General features: G+C 43.3%; 1 protein-coding gene across 3 annotated transcripts in view; it reads left to right on the top strand.

Moving 5' to 3' along the window:
* LAMA3 (laminin subunit alpha 3) overlaps positions 1-21,099 on the top strand; it is a 260,515-nt gene that overhangs the window by 121,012 nt on the left and 118,404 nt on the right. For all 3 annotated transcript variants that reach the window (XM_024984437.2, XM_059881027.1, XM_059881028.1), the window contains 6 exons: positions 9,261-9,421; positions 13,231-13,339; positions 15,284-15,381; positions 16,519-16,663; positions 19,860-19,986; positions 20,067-20,206. In XM_024984437.2, coding sequence (XP_024840205.1) covers positions 9,261-9,421; positions 13,231-13,339; positions 15,284-15,381; positions 16,519-16,663; positions 19,860-19,986; positions 20,067-20,206 — 780 coding nt within the window. The remainder of the gene's footprint in view (positions 1-9,260; positions 9,422-13,230; positions 13,340-15,283; positions 15,382-16,518; positions 16,664-19,859; positions 19,987-20,066; positions 20,207-21,099) is intronic.

The following is a 21,099-nucleotide window of genomic DNA, read 5'->3' as shown; positions in this document are numbered from 1 at the left end:
TTTGAGTTTTTATTTTACAACTATTATTTTTACCCAAAAAAGTATGTTGTTCAGTCAGTCAGTCGTGTCCAACTCTTTGTGACCCCATGGATTGAAGCATGCCAGGCTTTCCTGTCCCCCACTCTCTCCTGGAGTTTGCCCAAGTTCATTTCCATTGAGTCGGTGATGCTATCTAACCATCTCATCCTCTGCTGCCCTCTTCTCCTTTCTACTTGTTATAATAAGAAAAACAATATGCATGGATATATATGGAATCTATAAAAATGGTACAGATGATCATATTTGCAAAACAGAAATAGAAACACAGACATGGAGGACAATCTTATGGACACCAAGAGGGGAAAGGGGGTTGGGGACGAGATGAATTGGGAGATTAGGACTGACATAATCACTTCCCCAATCACTCAGCAGTAAAGAATCCGCCTGCGGTGCAGGAGACTCGGGTTTGATCTCTGGGTGGGAAGATCGCTTGGAAAAGGAAATGGCAACCCACTCCAGTATTCTTGCCTGGGCAACCCCATGAACAGAGGAGCCTGGTGGGCTACAGTCCATGGGGTCACTAAAGAATCGGACACGACCGAGCGACTAAACAACAACGTAGAGTAGATAACTAATGCGAGCCCATTGTACAGCTCAGGGAGCCCTCCTCAGTGTTCCGTGGTGACCTAAATGGGAGAGAAATCCAAAAAACAGAGGACATATGTATTTGTTGTTCAGTCGCTTAGTCGTGTCCGACTTTTTGCGACCTCATGGACTGCAGCACGCCAGGCTTCCCTTTCCTTCACCATCTCCTGGAGCCTGCTCAAACTCATATCTATTGAGTCGGTGATGCCATCCAACCATCTCTTTCTCTTTCGTCCCCTTCTCCTCCTGCCTTCAATCTTTCCCAGCATCAGGGTCTTTTCTAATGAGTCAGCTCTTCGCATCAGGTGGCCAAATTACTGGATATATGTATAGGTATAGCTGATTTACCTTGCTGTACAGTAGAAACTGTCGTGACATTGTAAAGCAAATATACTTCAATAAAAATTAATTTAAAAGAATAATATGCATCAGGAAAAACAAAATGATCTTACTTCCTCTCCGTTCTAATCTTCAGTCCACTGTCTCTCTCCCTGCCCCTGCTGTGTGTGTGCATACAGATGCACATACATGCATACACATATACACAGATGTGTGTGTGTATGTGTGTGTGTGTGTGTGTACCCCACTTAGCAGGGAGGTACAATTGGGAAGGGCTGATGTCCAGGAAGTAATGCTGATGATTCATCAGGAGCTGTTCCTGCCTCTGACTTAGCCTGGAGCCATAGCTCTGAGCTGTTCTATTTGCATGATGCATACAACTCAGCCCTGAGCTGTCCAGTTTTATTTAAAAATCCTTTTTTACTGTTTTATCTGAAGGCCTGGAGACTTATGCTGTCTGATTCAGTATATATATTTTTTAATTAATGAAACTTAAGTAAACCTAAAAATTCAGTTCTTCGGGTACACTAACCACATTTCAAGCTCTCGGTAATTATATCCGTCTAGTGCCCATTGTATTGGACAGCACACATCACAGAATATTTTGCCATCACAGAAAGCTCTATTGCACAGCATTAATGAAGCATTAAGATCACTGTGCTAAAAGTCAGAGACTAACAGTGTTTGTTGTTGTTGTTTAGTAGCTAGAGTTGGACTCTTTGACCCCATGGATTGTAGTCCACCAGGCACCTCTGTCCACGGAATTTCCCAGACAAGAATACTGGAGTGGGTTGCCATTTCCTTCTCCAGGGGATCTTCCTGACACAGGGACTGATCCTGTGTTGGCAGTCCGATTCTCTACCGCTGAGTCACCAGGGCAGCCCAACAGAGTTCGAGAAGGTCTTAGGAGTCATCTGATCTCTCTTCCTGGAAAAAATTCTTTATACATTATCCTTGTCAGATATTGATTCATTTAGCCTCTGTTGAATACTTGAATTGATGGGGGACTCACTTCTTCTAGAGGTAGCCTAATCCAACAGCTGTGGTGCCCTTTTTACTCTAGAAACTTCTCTGGGAAACTTTCCTGAGTTATTCCTTTGATAAGTTATTTCTTTATCTTTAGCCCACCTTTTCAATAGCCTTATCTTGTTTTATGTTTTGAGAGATTTCTTAGATTTTTTTTCTTCCAACTCCAACCACAACAGCAACCTCAACTCCAACCCAAACCTACACACACACACACACACACACGTTTCATCTTTTTTTGATCTATTCAATTAGTTAACATCCAATTGCATTCTAGCTTCCAAATTTTTCATGTCTCTGGTCTGTTATTTTCCTCTTCTCTATTCTCTTTTCTTTGTGGGTTTATGATTCAAAAAATATTTACCCTTATTTTTGTGGATTTCTGAGAGGGAGGATCAGTAAATAGGTGTGCTACATCCTATATGTTTAACCGGAAGTTCCAGGATGTACTTTGTGATGTTCTGAAGTTTCATTTTTATGTGAGGTGCAGATTTATTTTTATTATTTTAGTACTCAAAGTGCAATTTCATGTGACGAGTCATGTCTTTTATCCTGGGAATCTTTTGGATAGTATCTCTACAGATATTGCCACTTCTACAGCTAAGTCACTTCAGTGTCTGACTCTGTGTGACCCCATAGACGGCAGCCCACCAGGCTCCCTCATCCCTGGGATTCTCCAGGCAAGAACACTGGAGTGGGCTGCCATTTCCTTCTCCAGTGCATGAAAGTGAAAAGTGAAAGTGAAATCGCTCAGTCATATCCAACTCTTAGCGACCCATGGACTGTGGCCCACCAGGCTCCTCTATCCATGGGATTTTCCAGGCAAGAGTACTGGAGTGGGGTGCCATTGCCTTCTCCGCTACAGATATTACTTTGTTGCAAATCCTTTCATCTTCTTTTCTGGAAGTCAGACTGGAAGAATGTTGGAGCCTCTCAATCTGTCTCTTAACTGCTCTTTAATATCTATATGTTTCTTTGGCTCTTTGCACTGCTTTCTGAGTGACTTCCTCGAGACTCTTAGAATCCACGAATGTTCTAGTTCACTGTCTCTAGTCTAGATTTTATTCAGCCTCCCAATTCCATGTAACATGTACTTTTCATCTCAAAAGATTTCTTACTAGCTCTGTCTTACATTTCCTTTTTTCTTGTTTCTCCTTTGCCAATTTTTGTTTCATAACTTCATTTACTTTTTAAAGAGGAGTTACTCCATTAATCTTTTTGAGTTTCTCAACATCTTTGGAGCAAGGTATAGTTCAGAATTCAGAATTTTTAAAATCTTAAAAAGATAAGATTTTACATACATACATAACGTCAATAGGGGGTTCTGGAACAGCACCTTGTAGTCAGACAAGTTAATATTTTTCCAATGAAAAGCATGAATAGACACACCAAGGGAGATACATGAAGACAGTATATATGGAGTTAGTTCAGGTCAGATTTTACCATCAAGTGATGACTGGTTAGAGTTAGGTTAGGTTTTGTAACCAAACACATTTGAAAACAAGTTTTCCTTTTCAGACTTTGGGGGTTCTGGATTAGGGACCAGTGTACTTATTTTAAAACTTCATCAGACTTTCATAAAGTTTATTTCATCTGAGGTAAACTTGTCTTCACTTGATGATATATTATTGCCTGTATTTTTTTAAAAAAAAGAGAAAAATTCTGTTTTTCCTAAATATTTATGTATTTATTGGCTGTGCTGGGTCTGAGTTGCCACATGTGGGATCTAGTTCCCTCACCAGGGATCAAACCCAGGCCCCCACATTGGGAGCATGAGGTCTTAGCCACCGGACCACCAGGGAAGTCCCCTTGACTGTTCTTCTTAACGTTAGATTTCTTTATGTCGTGGAGGCTTATTTTGTTTGCTTACTGGCTTACTTTGAATGAGATGTTTTTATCTTCTCCCTCTTTCCCTACATCCGTCTCAGTTTGGCTTGTCTGTCTGGTTCTCTGTACCCTTAGCCCAGAGCCAGGCATAACAATATGCCAACGTCTCTTATTGTGGTCCTGGGGCTAGTATAGATTCAGACACTGAGCCCTCGGGTGCTTAACTCAGTTCTTGGTCCTGGGCCTCATCTTTGATCTTTGTTTTCCACATCCCACCATTTTTTTATAAAGCTGAAACCCAGATGGCAGGTTTTCAGTGATTTTTTTTTTTCTTCTTCAGCTTTGCATGATGTGAAGGAACCCTCATCCTTTGGCTTCAAAAAATGAGCCTGGATCTGGCCCCTGTCTCATGTAAAGCATTTTAAGTTCTCTTTACGCTGCATATTCTGAACTGCTGGCCTGCTTCTGGCCTGGAGAACAACAAGCCTGTGACTTCAGCCCTGGTGCCATTTCAAGTTTTTCTTTTACTTATGTTCCATCATCTGTCTCCTTTTAATCCCAAATTTATTTTGTTGTTGTTGTTTTACTATTAAAACATTATTTGGTGGCTCAGGCGGTAAAGAATCCGCCTGTGATATGGGAGACCTGGGTTCAATCCCTGGGATGGGAAGATCCCCTGGAGAGGGACATGGCAACCCCCTCCAGTATTCTTGCCTGGAGAATTTCACGGACAGAGGAGCCAGGTGGGCTACAGTCACAACTGTAGGGTTGCAAAACAACAAAAAAATCATTTTTATGACCAATACACACCCATAGTTGCTGTCTCTTGGAGAAAGGGGTACAGCAAATATGAATTCCTGTGCCGTCTGAACTGGAAGTCATCCCACATTTAAAAAATGCTAAGTTCTGTCCTGTTTTTGCTTCCCTGATAGCTCAGTTGGTAAAGAATCTGCCTGTAATGCAGGAGACCCCAGTTGGATTCCTGGGTCAGGGAGATCCCCTAGAGAAGGGAACAGCTACCCACTCCAGTATTCTGGCCTGGAGAATTCCATGGACTATAAGGAGTCAGACACAACTGAGTGACTTTCACTTTCATCCTATTTTTATGAAAACTCTACTTCCCCTTCCCACAGTCCTTCAACCACTGCTCCATAACTCTCTGTCCCTTCAAAACCAAGAATTGTCTAGACTCACACTTTCTAATTCTCTACTTTCCATTCATACCTCAACCCACACCAGTCTGACTTCACCTCCCAGTCCCATTAATATTTTTTTGTGGGGAGGGGAGCAGGATTTCCAGTGATTGTGCTAGTGTTGCTCTGCTAAGTCCAGTGGATATTTTCCAGTCTTCATCTGTTCAACTTTTCAGCAGCTTTCAATATTTGTTGAACACTCCTTCTGTTTAAAAACAGTCTTTTCGTCTTGAATTTAAGAGCAGAATTTAAATTCCAAAATTTAGGAGCACACTGGGTCTCTTTGTACCTCTCTGGCTGCTTCCTCAAACTATCATTTTAGGCTTACCCTCCTGTCTATGCATTAAATGTTAGAATTTTTGAGGCTCAGTCTTAGCCCTTGTCTTTTTACTCTGTAGTCCCTCCCTAAGCAGTCTTCTCCATGTCTATTGTGTGAGGCACCAGTTCTACACAGATGATTCTCATATTGGTATGTGCAGTCACACCTCCCATTGTATATACAGAGTAGCACAGCCCACTTCCTTCATGGCATTACTCTTAGGTATCTCAGCTGTTGTTGAGTCACCCAACTGAACAACACCTGTGTTCGACTCTTTGAGACCCCATGGACTGCAGCACGCCAGGCCTCCCTGTCCATCACCGTCTCCCAAAGTTTGCCCAAGTTCATGTTCGTTGCATCGGTGATGCCATCCAGCCGCCTCGTCCTCTGACGCCCTCTTCTCCTTCTGCCCTTGATCTTTCCCAGCATCAGGGACTTTTCCAATAAGTCATCTATTCACATCACATGACCAAAATACTGGAGCTTCAGCTTCAGCATCAGTCCTTCCAGTGAATATTCTGGGTTGACCTCCTTTAAGATTGACTGGTATGATCTCCTTGCTGTCCAAGGGACTTTCAGGAGTCTTTTCCAGCTGTACATTTTGAAGGGACGTTCTTTGATATTCTGCCTTCTTTATGGTCTAGCTCTCACAACCATATGTGACAACTGGGAAGACCATAGCCTTGACTATACGGACCTTTGTCAGCAGAGTGATGTCTCTGCTTTTCGACATGCTGTTTAGGTTTGTCATCCCAGAGGGATCTCAAATTCCATTTAGGAGTTCCCTAAGTAAATGGCTTCACCACCCAGGTAAATACACAAACCCAGGGAGTTCCCTGGTGATGCGATGATTAAGACTTATCTAGTGGCTAAGACTTATCTCCTGCATTGGCAGAAAGATACTTTATACTGCACCACCTGGGAAGCCTTCAAAGATAATAACTGATAAACAGAAGGGTTTCTGTTTTCCATTTTTTGTCTGACTTCTCAAAACCCATTTCTATCATCAGATATATTCAAAACCCTACCAAGTCTTCCAAAAGCCAACCCATATGGCTTGGAGTAGGAAGAATAATAGAAATTTATAATAGAGTGCTATGATAGACCTGGCAGCCGATGGTAACTCCTGGGAGAAAGCTCATTGGCCTTGTGTGTTTCGTGGTGGGGTGAAGACAGGCGAGCCCTCATTTGGAGATCCTAAGGGAGAGATGTTGGTAATTACCTCTCCGTGTGGACCAGTGGCAGCATCGTATTTCACTGTATAACGAGTGGGAAAGTGGTGTGGATAATCTACGTTTTCTCCTGAAGGAAAGTCTTTCTGTTATTTAAGTGATAGAAAAATCACTGTGAAAAATAAGCATGTGTGTGGTTCAGAGCTGTGTGGAAGGAACAGCAGATGTGAATTTCCTGAAGACCAGAGGCAGGAGGATTTTAATTAAGTGTGGTGAAGCTTGACAGGGCCTGAGCTTATGGGCGGAAGTGGGTTAAACTGCTTAAGGAATGTAGTTCTGATACTGACTCGGGAATTAAATGTGCACCACATTTTGATCTAGTGATTCTAATTCCACTTCTAGGAATCTTACAGAAATACTAGCAAAAGGATATAGATCCAGCTATAGATATAAACGGGCTTCCCTGGTGGCTCAGTAAAGAATCCGCCTGAGTTTGATACCTTGGTCAGGAAGATTCCCTGGAGAAGAGAGGGCTACTCACTCCAGTATTCTTGCCTGGAGAATCCCATGGACAGAGGAGCCTGGTGGGCTACAGTACACGGGGTCACAAAGTGTCAGACATGACTGAGCGCCTAACACTTTCCCTTTCTTCCATAGATATAAATATGAATATATACTTATATATATAGATACAGATACATGATCATATAGCCTTATATGTTTTAGGAAAAACTAGAGATAACCTAAATGTCTATCAATAGGGGATTAGTTAAATAAATGACTTTACATTCATACTATGGAATGGGAGGAAGGGCAGACATTAGAAGAGTGAAGTATGTTTGTATGGCACACCAAATACTACTGAGTTAAAAAAAAGTCATGGCAAAAAGCAATAACCACAATTATAATCATCATTGTTTGTACAGTGTGTGTGTGTGTGTGTGTGTGTGTTAGTCGCTCAGTTGTGTCTGACTCTTTGCAACCCCATGGACTGTAGTCCACTATGTTCTTCTGTCCGTGGGATTCTCCAGGCAAGAATACTGAAACGGGTAGCCATTTCCTTCTGCAGGAGATCTTCCCAATCCAGGGATGGAACCCAGGTCTCCTGCATTACAGACAGATTTTTAACCATCTGAACCACCAAGGAAGCCCCTTATACAGGGCTTACAACAAGCCAGATACAGTTCGAAGAGCTCATCCCATATTAGTTCACTTAATCCTCATAATCTTAAGAGGTGGACACTATGTTATCCTCATTTTCACACAGGAAGATACTGAGACATACAGATGCTGAGTAACTTGCTCCAGGTCACACAGCTGGAGGCAGTGTGATTCCAGACTCCAGGCTCCTAACCACAAGGGCATGCCACAGCTGGGCGTCTTCTTCTGTAAAGAACCAGATAGTGAATATTTTCAGCTTTGTAGCCCATCGAGGCATACTTCCGTTCCTTTTATCACCCATTGGAAATTCCTTTTTACTTCAGGTTTTAAAGTATCTTTGGCCTTGAGAAACAAGGCAAATATATGGGTGATAATACCAAACCCAGGTCCGGCCACTTGCTGCTCAAAAGCCATCAAAGAGGCCAGGATGGGGGAAAAAGAAAGTTTGCTTTATGTTGGATGCTGGCAGCAGCAAAAGAGGGGCAGGGAGGACAGACTCCTGTCCATAGGCCAGCTTCTCCCTCTGACTGTGAGTGGGCAAGAGCTTTTATAGAGAGAGGGAGGGGGCTACACGCAGAAATCGCACACTCAGCCCAGACAGTCAGCTTGAAACTGGTCATTGGCAATTTGACCAGTGTCTTCTTGATTGTTTTAATAGATTTAATCTTCAGTGCCAGGGTCAATTTGTTTCAATTTCTTGAGGCCAGTTCTTGCAGTTGTGGCATCTTATGTCATGACTGAGGTCTGCTCATCATGTAGTTAACTTCTCTACTTGGTGAGGATTTCAGTATCTATAAGACAGCTCCCAGGATATGGCTCAGAATATCTATCTATAGCCCTTGAGAAGGAACTAAAAGTCCTTGACTATGTTTAGTGACTCCATTATGATTATTTGGTCTCCTTTGACTGTTTTCCATTGTTTCTGCATTTTCTCACTTCTCTGATTAAACTTATTCTTTGACTAAAGTTTTTCCACAGACAAAAGACAAGCAGAGGACATGGTCGGGAGGACCTGAGGACATGAGGACATGAGGGAGGAAGGACCATAGAGTCCTGCTCCGTTTCGGTAGTGGGAGTAGAGACCCCTATTAGTAGGGTCACCAGATTTAGACAATAAAAATACCAGATGCTCCCATTTAGTTTGAATTGTAGTTAAACTATAATTATGTATTGTTTATCTGAATTTCAAACTTAACAGAGCATCCTGTATTTTATTAGGGATTCCTGCCTGCAGGACCACATTTCTTACTGAGTGCTCTGTCACTCAGTCGTGTCCAACTCTAGGCTGTCCCATGGACTGTAGCCCGCCAGGCTGCTCTGTCCATGGGATTTTCCAGGCGAAAATACTGGAGTGGGTTGACATTTCCTACTCTGGGGATCTTCCCGACCCAGGGATCGAAAAGATCCCGTGTCTCTGGCGTGTCCTGCATTGGCAGGTGGATTCTTTACCACTAGTGCCACCTGGGAAACACCACGCTTCTTACTATGATGACATGTAAAACTCCTCCCAGGGGTCCCCCCAGCCCCAGTTTCACTGTTGCCTGTGGAGACGCATCCAGTGCATCTCACCTCTCTCCAACATCTCGGGTTCTTCGACAGGTGGAGCTGCACCTGTGGCTGCGGGTCCCGCAGGTCGGCCACTACGTCATCATGGTCGAGTACGCCACGGAAGCAGACCAGCTGTCTGAGGCCGCAGTGCACGTACAGAGCCCCGGGGCTGACCTGGCAGGCCGGGTGGACATCTACAGCTGCAAGTACTGGTAAGTGTCCTGCCCTGGGGGAGTCTGCTCTAACTGAACAGGCAGGAGGTCAGCTGTGGGAACTTTGGTTTTTATCCAACTTGAGAAATTGTTTCCTTTTTGAGGTTGAGCTTGAGAACCAGCAGAGGACGAGTTATGCGATCCAGCGTCACCCCTGGTGTGCTATTGGAAGGCTTCTCCATAGGCAGCGCCTTAAAAATATTGCATTTTCTGGAAAAACTTCATGTTCTACTTAGCATTTTGGCTCAGATTCACAAGAAGCAGGGGCTTCCCTGGTGGCTCAGACAGTAAAGAATCCGCCTGCAATGCAGGAGACCCAGGTTTGATCCCTGAGTCAGGAAGATCCCCCGGAAAAGGGATAGGCTACCCACCCCAGTATTCTGCCTGGAGAATCCCATGGACAGAGGAGCCTGGTGGGCTACAGTCCATGGAGTCACAAAGAGTCAGACACGACTGAGTAGCTAACACACTCACACCCACAAGAAGCAGCACAACCTTTTTGTTTTTTTCTGTAACCCCCATGGTGGGCACTGAACCCAGGGCCTTTCTCTCAAACACCATGTAGAGTTCATGGGTGCCTGGCACATTCTCCATTAAGAACTGGGGGTCATTAATGTTTGACGAGCATCACGTGAAAAATAATTTGACAGAGGAATCTCAAATTCACCCTGATGAAGTTCATCTCTTCCAAGAGCTCTGACAAGGATTTTTTGAAAATCGTTTCCTTTGCATAATGAATCAAGATGTATGCAGATGTTTAGAGTATTCTTTGATTAGAGAATCAGTGCAAAGGATGTTTCCCAATGGAATTAATTGTAGAATAAATAGCCCTGGAAGGCAGAGTCTCCTGAGCAAGCATGTGGGGAACTACAGTGCACATGCTGTTTAGTCACTTCAGTTGTGTCCATCTCTTTGCAACCCTGTGGACTGTAGCCCACCAGGCTCCTCTGTCCATGGGGTTCTCCAGGCAAGAATACTGGAGTAGAATGCCGTTCCCTTCCCCAGGGGATCTTTCTGACCCAGAGATCAAACCCACAATTCTTAGATCTCCTGCATTGGCACACGGATTCTTTAACACTACGAACCACCTAGGAAGCCCTTACAGTGAACCCTCCCAATCCTCCACTAAGACTTTGAACATTTTGTGACCTCTACATTCACATGCCTTGTGTCAAACCCAAGATGACTTGAGTTGGACACTTTCTCTGTAATGCAAAGAAAAGAACTTATGAAAAGTGTCTTTTGGTAGCTTAGAATGGAAAATTTTATGAGACTTGATGAAATGGTTATTAAATGAATATCACGCACTCAGCAACCCTAAAAAATAAACTGTGAAAGCTTCTTTTCAAAATCTTAAAAAAAAATCTAATCTTTCCTTTTCTCTGGGATGATGGTAAAAAAAAAAATGTAATTATATTTGCATTTTTAATAGGAGTACCAGATGGCCCAGCAAAGTTCCTCCAGAATGTTCTGTCATTATATGAAAATACTAGTTTCATCTCTAGGTGACATTAGCAACCACCGGAATGTACACTTCCAGATGGGTGGGTCACCTTGCCATCGGAATCTGGGAGACTGTCATCCACGTGACCTGGGGCAGGACTTCTTCATAACCCGTCCATCCAAGCCCGCCCTTCAGTTCAGTTCTCTGACCCCTTCTGCCTTCCAGATTGGGGTTTGACTCCTGCTCCTGCTCCACTGGGTAAAAAGTGGAGATGGCTCAGGACAGGAAGAAACATTCCTTATGGCCTTCGTGACTCTTGACTATCTCAGAAGAGGCTGAGACATCTACACCAAGCAGAGGAGTGATTTCAAAACTAAAGAAAGGAAGGACTCTCTCCTGGGGATACATAAGTCCCAAGCATTATTTCAAGACCTTTGCTGAGCGGTGGCTTTCTTTTTTTAAGCTCCATGTCCTTTATTCTATTCGTATCCTGTTTCAGATGGTATCCGTTAAATGTGGCTATTTAAATAGGTTTCCATTCATTTGTGTGCTTCGTTGTGTCTGACTCTTTGTAACTCTGTGGACCTTAGCCTGCCAGGCTCCTCTGTCCAGGCAATAACGCTAGAGTGGGTTGCCATTTCCTCCACCAGGGGATCTTTCTGACCCAGGGATTGAACCTGTGTCTCCTGCATTTCCTGCATTGGCTGATAGATTCTTTACCACTGAGCCACCTAAGTTTAAATCAGTTTGAATTCAATGAAGGAAAAAGTTTAGCTCCCATGGTTCACTAGCCACATGCCAAGTCTCAATAGTCATGTGTTGTTAGTAGCTACGGTTCTGGATGGTGCAGATAGAGAATATTTTCATCATCTCAGAAGGTCTACTTGATAATGTAGCAGTCTAGACTGTACTGTTTCTCCATACTGGTTTGCTCTCAACAGGACATGAGATTTTTCTTTTAAATACTATAACAAGGCTCACCACCAGGGGCATCTCTGGTGGCTCAGATGGTAAAGAATCTGCCTGCAATGCAGGAGACCCGAATTCAGTCCCTGGGTCAGGAAGATCCCCTGGAGCAGGGATTGGCTATCCACTTCAGTATTCTTGCTTGGAGAATTCCATGGACAGAGGAGCCTGGAGGGCTACAGTCAATGGGGTTGCAAAGAGCAGAGCATGACTGAACAACTAACACTTTCACATTCATCAATAAATTACTTAACTCTCTGTAATAAAGATAACAAACTGGTATAGATGGCCATGTTGTTGTTTAGTCACTAAGTCATGTCTGGCTCTTTTGCAATCCATGGATTGTAGCCCCCTAGGCTCCTCTGTCCTTGGGCTTTCCCAGGCAAAAATACTGGAGTCGGTTGCCCTTTCCTCCTCCTGAATAGTGTTTTAAGGAGAGAAGTGCATGATATTCTGCAGATGATTTTGACTCCAGATGGTGACAGCACCAAAGTTCTCCATCGTTAGATTTTGAAGACAGTATTGCATTAGACCAGGAATCACTTTTATTGTATTTAACCACTCCCAGCAAGTCCCATGGTATCTTTTCACTTGTTTAAAATATTCCCTTTTTCTCTACTTTGCATGTCATGTGATCAGTGTAAGTGACCAGGCTACCAAGTACTGGAGTCCAAAAATACGGTGCAATTAGAAAATATTCGACCATTAAAAACTTTTTTCAAATGACAGACCCTTTCAACATGGCAGCTTTTCCCACTGAGGTTTGAACCTTTCCCAGCATTTCTCAAATGAGGTCTGTGTTGTTAAAAAGCAATATCCCAGAAGAAAGGCAGAGGAATACCACTTTTCAAAACAGTGCTGTGATAACTCTGATAAAGAGTTATCTCTGCCTGCAATGCAGGAGACCAGTGTTCGATCCCTGAGCCAGGAAGATCCCCTAGAGGAAGGACGTGCAACCCACTCCAGTATTCTTGCCTGGAGAATCCCATGGACAGAGGAGCCTGGAGGGCTACAGTCCATGGGGTTGCAAGAGTCAGACACGATTTAGCAACTAAACCGCCACTACCAACGATATTGGTCAATTGCCAAGAAGTCTGCATTAGAGATCAGACTTTACTGGCCCTGGGGCTCTTTCCCAGAAGACCAAACCAGATATTCCACAAAACCAGTGGAGATGGTGATGGCCATCAGCCCTGAGAGGTACAGCTCAGAGCACAGAAAGAAGGTTTTTTTTCCCACACCAATTATGGGTTGCATCTGTGCTAAATTCCACCAGCAGGGAAGTTCACTGTTGGTGACCCAGTTATGAACAAGAGAAACTGAAGCACGATCAGCCACTCCACAGGGGTGGGAGGCAGACCAGGGGAACCAGGCTAAGATACACTGTTTCTTCTTGCAGCGTCCTCTGCCGCAGCGCTGTGACCGACGGCAGGGGTCGCCTCGCCGTGTATGAGCTCTTAGCAGATGCGGACGTTCAGCTCAGAGCCCGGATGGCCCAATTCCTTCTGGTACGCTTCTGTTTCAGCCACTGATTTTTAGAGATTTTTTTTAAATTGATAAGCATATATATTTCTAAAGCTTATTGAAGTTTTGGCTGGGTTTGCATTACATCTATAAAGTTAACCTGCGGAGAATTGCTGGAGTTACAATGTTTATTTTCCCATCTAGAAATGTGTCTTGCTCCTTCATTTGTTGGAACCTTTTCCTATAGCACCCAATAAAGTTCAGTCATCAGATTTGAACATGTTTCACAAAACTCCATTTAATTCATTTTTATTTGTTGTTACTATTATGAATGAAATATCTTTTGTCATTATATCTCCTAGTCTATTATTATTGCTGGTATATAAAAATGTCATTAGGGACTGTTTATTTTCTTTCCCCTCTACTATTTTATTATGTCTGTTAGCTTCTTTGGGGAGAAGGCAATGACACCCCACTCCAGTACTCTTGCCTGGAAAATCCCATGGACGGAGGAGCCTGGAAGGCTGCGGTCCATGGGGTCGCTGAGGGTCCGACACGACTGAGCAACTTCACTTTCACTTTTCACTTTCATGCATTGGAGAAGGAAATGGCAACCCACTCCAGTGTTCTTGCCTGGAGAATCCCAGGGACAGGGGAACTGGTGGGCTGCCGTCTCTGGGGTCACACAGTCGGACACGACTGAAGTGACTTAGCAGCAGCAGCAGCTTCTTTGCAGATTCCTTCAGAATTTTCAAGGTTGCAGTCACCTGGTATTTTTTTCCAGACCATTGTTGCTCTGTTTCAAGAAGAGTATTTTCAATTAATTAGATATATATTGTTAACAGTTAAAATGCTAGCTTTTACAGATTAAATACCCTTTTAATAGCATAACTTTAGTATTGAGAATTGTGATAAACAGAGACAGTGGGATCTGGGCTAGGAATGGGGTGCTCAGATTTATAATAAATATCTCAGGGCACATAAGATTAAGTGTGAAGCAACTTCCTGTTACTGCTAATATTAAGCATGTATCACACCTGGGAAATGCTATGCCAGCCTGTTCTAATATGTTTTATATTTATTAGAAATGTTGAGCTTTCTCTTAAGAACTACCTGGAATTCAGTTTTTAAAAATTATTATATGTTATATAACTCAAGACTTTTCTTTTTTTTAAGGATGACTTTCTTTTTTGAACATAATGAGCCAAGTGAATCTTAACCTTTTCATCTTTGGAAATTGTGATGGGGCTGAAAGTTCTTCTTTAAGCATAAGTTTGCCCTTTCTGAAATAGTCAGATGTCATTCAGAGTCAAGGCTGGCTAGAATGAAAGCTCCATGAAGGCAGGAGTATGTCCATCTTGGTCTCATACGATCCCCCAGTCTCAGTGCCTGGCATATAGTAGGTGTTCAGTTAAAATCTATTGTTACTGAATGGCTTTGTGATATAGCCAGTTATAGTTATTGATTTACAATGAAAAGTGGTATTAAGTTATTGACTGAGTTTCTTCTGTGACTCAGAAACTAGCTCTGGAGACAGAGTTCAGATATGCCTGCGATACGAGTCCTCCTCTATTGAGAAGGGTTACTTATAGCAGGAGCATCCATCTTTCTGAACAGCAGGCTCCCCGACTGCCCACCACATCCCCCTCTCCCTGCTTAGGGGTCTGAGGAGCCAGCATCAGCCCAGGGCAGGAGAGAAGACACTGTCCAAAGTTGCTGACAGAGTTGTTTTAAACTCTCACATGATTTTATGTGTTTATATGATTATTCCAGAAACAATTTAATCAGTGATCCTGTATAACAGTAAAAAGAACTTGTGTCCATGTAATGATGCCATAGCGAATGCTATCCTATGATATTTACTGCTGTAAAGTGATAGTTTTAATTTCTCTGGATGAATTTTTAGCTGTTTTCTTTGAAGTGCATGTTTGGTCATAACCTTGACTTGGGTAATAACGGGCATGTACCTTCTTATATTTGTTGGACAGCATCAAATTTGTATCATACCCATTGAAGAATTCTCAACAGAATATTTGAGACCTCACGTCAAATGCATTGCCAGTTATGGGCGATTTGTTAATCAAAGGTAATGTGTTTCCTTCCTTTATCCCTTGTTTGTGCTTAGTGATACTTAATGCTTTTAAGGCTATGCTTTATATTTCACTTTAGAAGTGATCCCAGACCAAGATGCTAAAAGCTGGTGGTGCATTTTTCTTTTAAGAGCTTAATCATTTATCCCAGCAATTTTTCCAGAATTCCATAACATCAGGAAGCTGACACAGTAGCAACTGGGGGAAATGGTTAAGCCTCGTCCTTGAAGGGAGTTACTCTGATTTCTATTCTGAGCTCTCACCAAGATCCAGTCTGTTCCAATCCTTTAATCTCTGTGTCTGAGACTCTTCATTTAAAAAACCATGAAAATAATGACCCATCTCACAACTGTGTTATGAGAATTAGGTAACCAATGATTATTGGGATTTGGGGAAGGTTATTTGGATGTAGATTCAAAAATTCTTCAGGGACACAGTCATGACATCTTATGCATCTTTATGGCATAGACCACCAAGACAATAATATCTGGCTGTGCCTGAAAGAAAGGATGGCTGTTTGTTCTCTTTGGTTTTGTATAGCTTTATGTCAACATTGATGTTTAAAGGTGAATAGTGTTTCATTGCATTGAACTCATTTAGCAATGAATTTTAGTACTAGAGAGGGAAGTTTCAATAAGTTTCCATCTAGCTTCTGTTCCTTCAAAATTAAGATTTTTTTTCTGGTCTGAGCTCATTGTATTAGGTAGGCAACTGGGATATACTTGGCCAATCCAGAACACCAAATATCTTTGTATAAAGATCTCTGCAGACCTGTGGTTCTCTGGATCCTTTTTTTTTTTTTCAATGTGGACCATTTTAAAAGTCTTTATTGAATTTGTTACAGTACTGCTTCTGTTTTATATTTTGGTTTTTTGGCCAGATTAAAGTCTTAATCTCCAAACTGCCAGGGAAGTCCCAAATGTATTATTATTATTTTTTTGGCTGCACTAGGTGGTATGTGGAACTTCTCCAGCCAGGGGTCAAACCTGCATCCCGTGCAGTGGAAGCGCAGAATCTTAACCAGTGGATCATGAGGGGAGGCCCTTCTCTGGGTCCTTTTAATGCTTAGAGTCTGTCTCTTCAAAGGGACAGTTCTTTGGGTTTTGGTTATTTTTCAACATTCTGTTTTTCAGTGCCTCCTGTGTCTCCCTGATCCCCGAAACTCCTCCGACAGCACTAATTTTGGATGTCCCAAGTGGTGGGTCTTCCCCTCTCCTGCCTGAGGATCCTTCACCTCCTGCCGATGCTGTTCTTGGGGTCACCTTGAAGGCCCCGCAGGTAGGATTATCCCGAGTGTGTTTCTTGTGAACTGGTGGTTCTCAAAGCTGGCCCCAACCAGCTGCATCCCCCCTGCAACCCCTGGGAACTTGTTAGGAATGCAGATCTGCAAGCCTCACCCAAGAACTGCTGAGTCAGAAACTCTGGAGGGTGGCCCAGGAATCTGTTTTTTAAAAACAGACTCCTCAAGGGGTGTTGACTGCCCCTAAAGCTTGAGCACCTCTGCTCTCAACTGCGGAGAATCCCAGGAATGAGGCTTGCAGTTAATTCTGTCTGTGGCCAGCCTATCCCAATGCTCCTTTTCTCTCCTGCATCTCTGTCTGCACAGTCATTTGGCAATTTTTCATAACCCATCTTAGGATAGGTCATATTTGCATGGGATACTGCTACTTAACATGGTTGAGTTTTTAATTATCTTCTTAAATGAGAACATAAGCACTTTTAGAAATCTAACAGATTATTTTGCAACCTCAATTTGTAGGCAGGAAATTCCCAATAAACACGTATTGATTAATCATCTAGAACACAAAGATGAAATATATGAAGGGAACACACATTTTTTCATCATAAACCACAGAATTGCAGGACTTAATGTTTGTTCTGATGACATGTCTTTTTAATCCTAGAGATGGCTCATGTCAATTCATGTTGCATTAAGATAGGAAATAAAAGGATTTGGGAGAGAAAATTTAATAAGATCCCACATGGGGTAGGCAGCCTAGAGTAGTAGGGGGAAATGAATTACAGTCATGACAATAGAGTTCTAGTCCTGGTTTTGCTATAAAATTAGTCTATGACCTTTAGTAAGTTACTTACCCTCCAAGGCCCAGCTCTCATTTGAAAGACAATCTTTTATTGTTGCTATTCTTGTAGTTTTTCAGTTATTATTTTGAGGTTTGGAAAGACTTATTACTCACATGGTGAGGCTTCCTGGGGAGAACCTGGCTCACACTCAAGCCTGAGCGAGTGTTGAAGTCTGACCCTGGTTTGCATTATGGTTAGGCAGGGCCATAGTGGGGTGGGGGGTCCAGGTGAGAGCTCCCTCTCTCATGGGCTAGAATTTATGGGGTTTGAATTTCCCACCTCTGCTAAGGGATGAACACCTGGGCTTTCTTACAGCTTGTCCAGCTGTGGGACAAAAGGCAAAAGATGAAAGATGGAGCTTGAAAACCATCAAACAGAAAAAATGGAGTCTGACTCTTTGTTACATGGTTATTACCAGTGGTGCTTGAATGCTGGGAACATTCTCGTATGGCTTTTTGCACACAGAGCATGCACTTCACTTGTGATGTACCTAGAAGTGCAATTGCTCGATTATATTTTGGTAGAAACCACATATAGTTTCCCAGAGTGATTGTACCAGATGAGACTCCCTCCAGTCTTGTGTATGCTTGTCCATTGTTGGCTTGTCCATTCTGCAGCTGAAAGTCACGTGGTTGGTTTCCAGTGCTGTGACTACAAATAAAGCTGCTACAAAGATTCAAGGGAAGGCTTTGTGTGAATGTGGGTTTTTTACTTCACTTGGGTAAATGGTTGTTGTTCAGTCACTAAGTCATGTCTGACTCTTGGCAACCCCATAGACTGTAGCATACCAGACTTCCCTGTCCTTCACTACCGCGTGGAGTTTGCTCAGACTCATGTCTATTGAGTCTAATGCTATTTATCTCATCCTCTGCCGCTCGCCCCCTTCTTTTGCCTTCAGTCTTTTCCAACGTCCCTGTCTTTACTGGATAAATACCTGCATTGTTTTGTTTTTTGTTCTTGAAATATCTTGTGATTCTAATTAGTAATAGCTCTGCAGCTTGACTGGAAAAGGTCAGTTTTCATTCCAATCCCAAAGAAAGGCAATGCCAAAGAATGCTCAAACTACCACACAATTGCACTCATCTCACACGCTGGTAAAGTAATGCTCAAAATTCTCCAAGCCAGGCTTCAGCAATATGTGAACCGTGAACTTCCAGATGTTCAAGCTGGTTTTAGAAAAGGCAGAGGAACCAGAGATCAAATTGCCAACATCCACTGGACCATTGAAAAACCAAGAGAGTTCCAGAAAAACATCTATTTCTGCTTTATTGACTATGCCAAAGCCTTTGACTGTGTGGATCACAATAAACTGTGGAAAATTCTGAAAGAGATGGGAATACCAGACCACCTGACCTGCCTCTTGAGAAATCTGTATGCAGGTCAGGAAGCAACAGTTAGAACTGGACATGGAACAACAGACTGGTTCCAAATAGGAAAAGGAGTACGTCAAGGCTGTATATTGTCACCCTACTTATTTAATTTATATGCAGAGTACATCACGAGAAACGCTGGGCTGGAGGAAGCACAAGCTGGAATCAAGATTTCCAGGAGAAATATCAATAGCCTCAGATATGCAGATGACACCACCCTTATGGCAGAAAGTGAAGAAGAACTAAAGAGCTTCTTGATGAAAGTGAAAGAGGAGAGTGAAAAAGTTGGCTTAAAGTTCAACATTCAGAAAATGAAGATCATGACATCCGGTCCCATCACCTCATGGGAAATAGATGGGGAAACAGTGGAAACAATGTCAGACTTTATTTTTCTGGGCTCCAAAATCATTGCAGATGGTGACTGCAGCCATGAAATTAAAAGACGCTTACTCCTTGGAAGGAAAGTTATGACCAACCTAGACAGCATATTCAAAAGCAGAGACATTACTTTGCCAACAAAGGTCTGTCTAGTCAAGCCTGTGGTTTTTCTAGTAGTCACATATGGATGTAAGAGTTGGACTATAAAGAAAGCTGAGCGCAGAAGAATTGATGCTTTTGAACTGTAGTGTTGGAGAAGACTCTTGAGAGTCCCTTGGACTGCAAGGAGATCCAACTAGTCCATCCTAAAGAGGATCAGTCCTGGGTGTTCATTGGAAGGACTGATGCTGAAGCCGAAACTCCAAAACTTTGGCCACCTGATGCAAAGAGCTGACTCATTTGAAAAGACTCTGATGCTAGGAAAGATTGAGGGCAGGAGGAGAAGGGGATGACAGAGGATGAGATGGTTGGATGGCACCACTGACTCAATGGACGTGGGTTTGGGTGGACTCTGGGAGTTGGTGATGGACAGGGAGGCCTGGCGTGCTGCGATTCATGGGGTTGCAAAGAGTTGGACATGAGTGAGCGACTTAACTGAACTGAACTGAACTACAGCTTGAGAAGATTTTTTTTTTTCCACCTAGAACCAGGTGACCCTTCGAGGACTAGTACCACGCCCAGGTCGGTATGTCATTGTTGTCCATTTTTATCAACCAGCACATCCGACGTTCCCAGCACAGGTGTCTGTGGACGGAGGACGGCTGCAAGCAGGTGAGCTACAGGGAGCAGGGCTGGTTCGGGGCTCACCTGTCCTGGCAGGGGTGTGACAGGGCTGCCTCCCTCTGCCCCAGGTGTCTTCCGGGCCTCTTTTTGCCCCCATGTGCTTGGCTGCCGGGACCAAGTGATCACCGGAGATCATGTTGAGTTTGACATCTCGGAGCCGGAGGTGGCCCTGACTGTGACAGTTCCAGAAGGAAAGTCCTTAGTTTTGGTGCGTTCTGCTTTTTCCTCTCTTGCTCTTTACGTGCTTGCCTTGGTCGGCTGCTCGGTGTGTCTGTTCTGGCTCATGACAGTAATTCCTCCAGGGAATTGAAGCCATGTTTATAGAAAAATGTTTAAATTTTACAGCTGCCTTTAGCAAAAAAAGGTCTGTGACTATTAAAATCAAGGGAAATCAGAATACTAGAGAAACGACTGGGAAGGAAAAACTCCCCTGCATGAAGCGTGCGAGCTGTCTCTCTATCTCCATCAGCCCCGCCTCACTCTCATCTGACAAGTCTCTCTCTGAGGCATTGAACACTCCTTTGTTCTTGAAACTATCTTGTTTTGGCTCCCATAGCTACTTTCTCTTGGCTTGCCCTGCCTTCTCCAGTGCTCCTTCAGTGAGTTCTCTTCCCTTTCATCCCTTTCATGTCAGTGTGCCCTTGGGCTTGACACTGAGACCCCTTGTTCTAAGATTTCTCTTCATATACCATCATCTGTGCCTGTTGATTCTGTTCACCCCTCTGTGGGAATGATACCCACACCTGTGACCTCATTTGCCATCTTTCCTGAGCTCTAGGACCATCTGCTGTGCATCCCCATAGCCAGAGTGCTCACAGGTCCCTCCAGCTTAGCCTGTTACCTGTATAGACCCCAGGTGCCCTGTTCCCTGTTTTTCACCTTGGCTGGTGGAATCATGGTCACCCAATGCCTGTAAAGCCTTTGAGAGCCAGCGAACACTGTCCAGGCCTGCCCTGCACCCTCCAATTCTTGCTCATGCCTCCTTTCTCTCTGAGGATGTCATCTCAGGGACAGGGGATACATTTTGTATCCCTGTGCCTGAAACACCGTCTGGCACAGGTGTTCGGCAATGTTTATTGAATTGAATAACATGAGAGCAAT

Source organism: Bos taurus, chromosome 24 (assembly GCF_002263795.3).
Source record: "Bos taurus isolate L1 Dominette 01449 registration number 42190680 breed Hereford chromosome 24, ARS-UCD2.0, whole genome shotgun sequence".
Classification (NCBI taxonomy): Eukaryota; Metazoa; Chordata; class Mammalia; order Artiodactyla; family Bovidae; genus Bos; species Bos taurus.
Note: the sequence above shows the minus strand (reverse complement) of the source record. Positions and strands in the feature narration are given on the sequence as shown.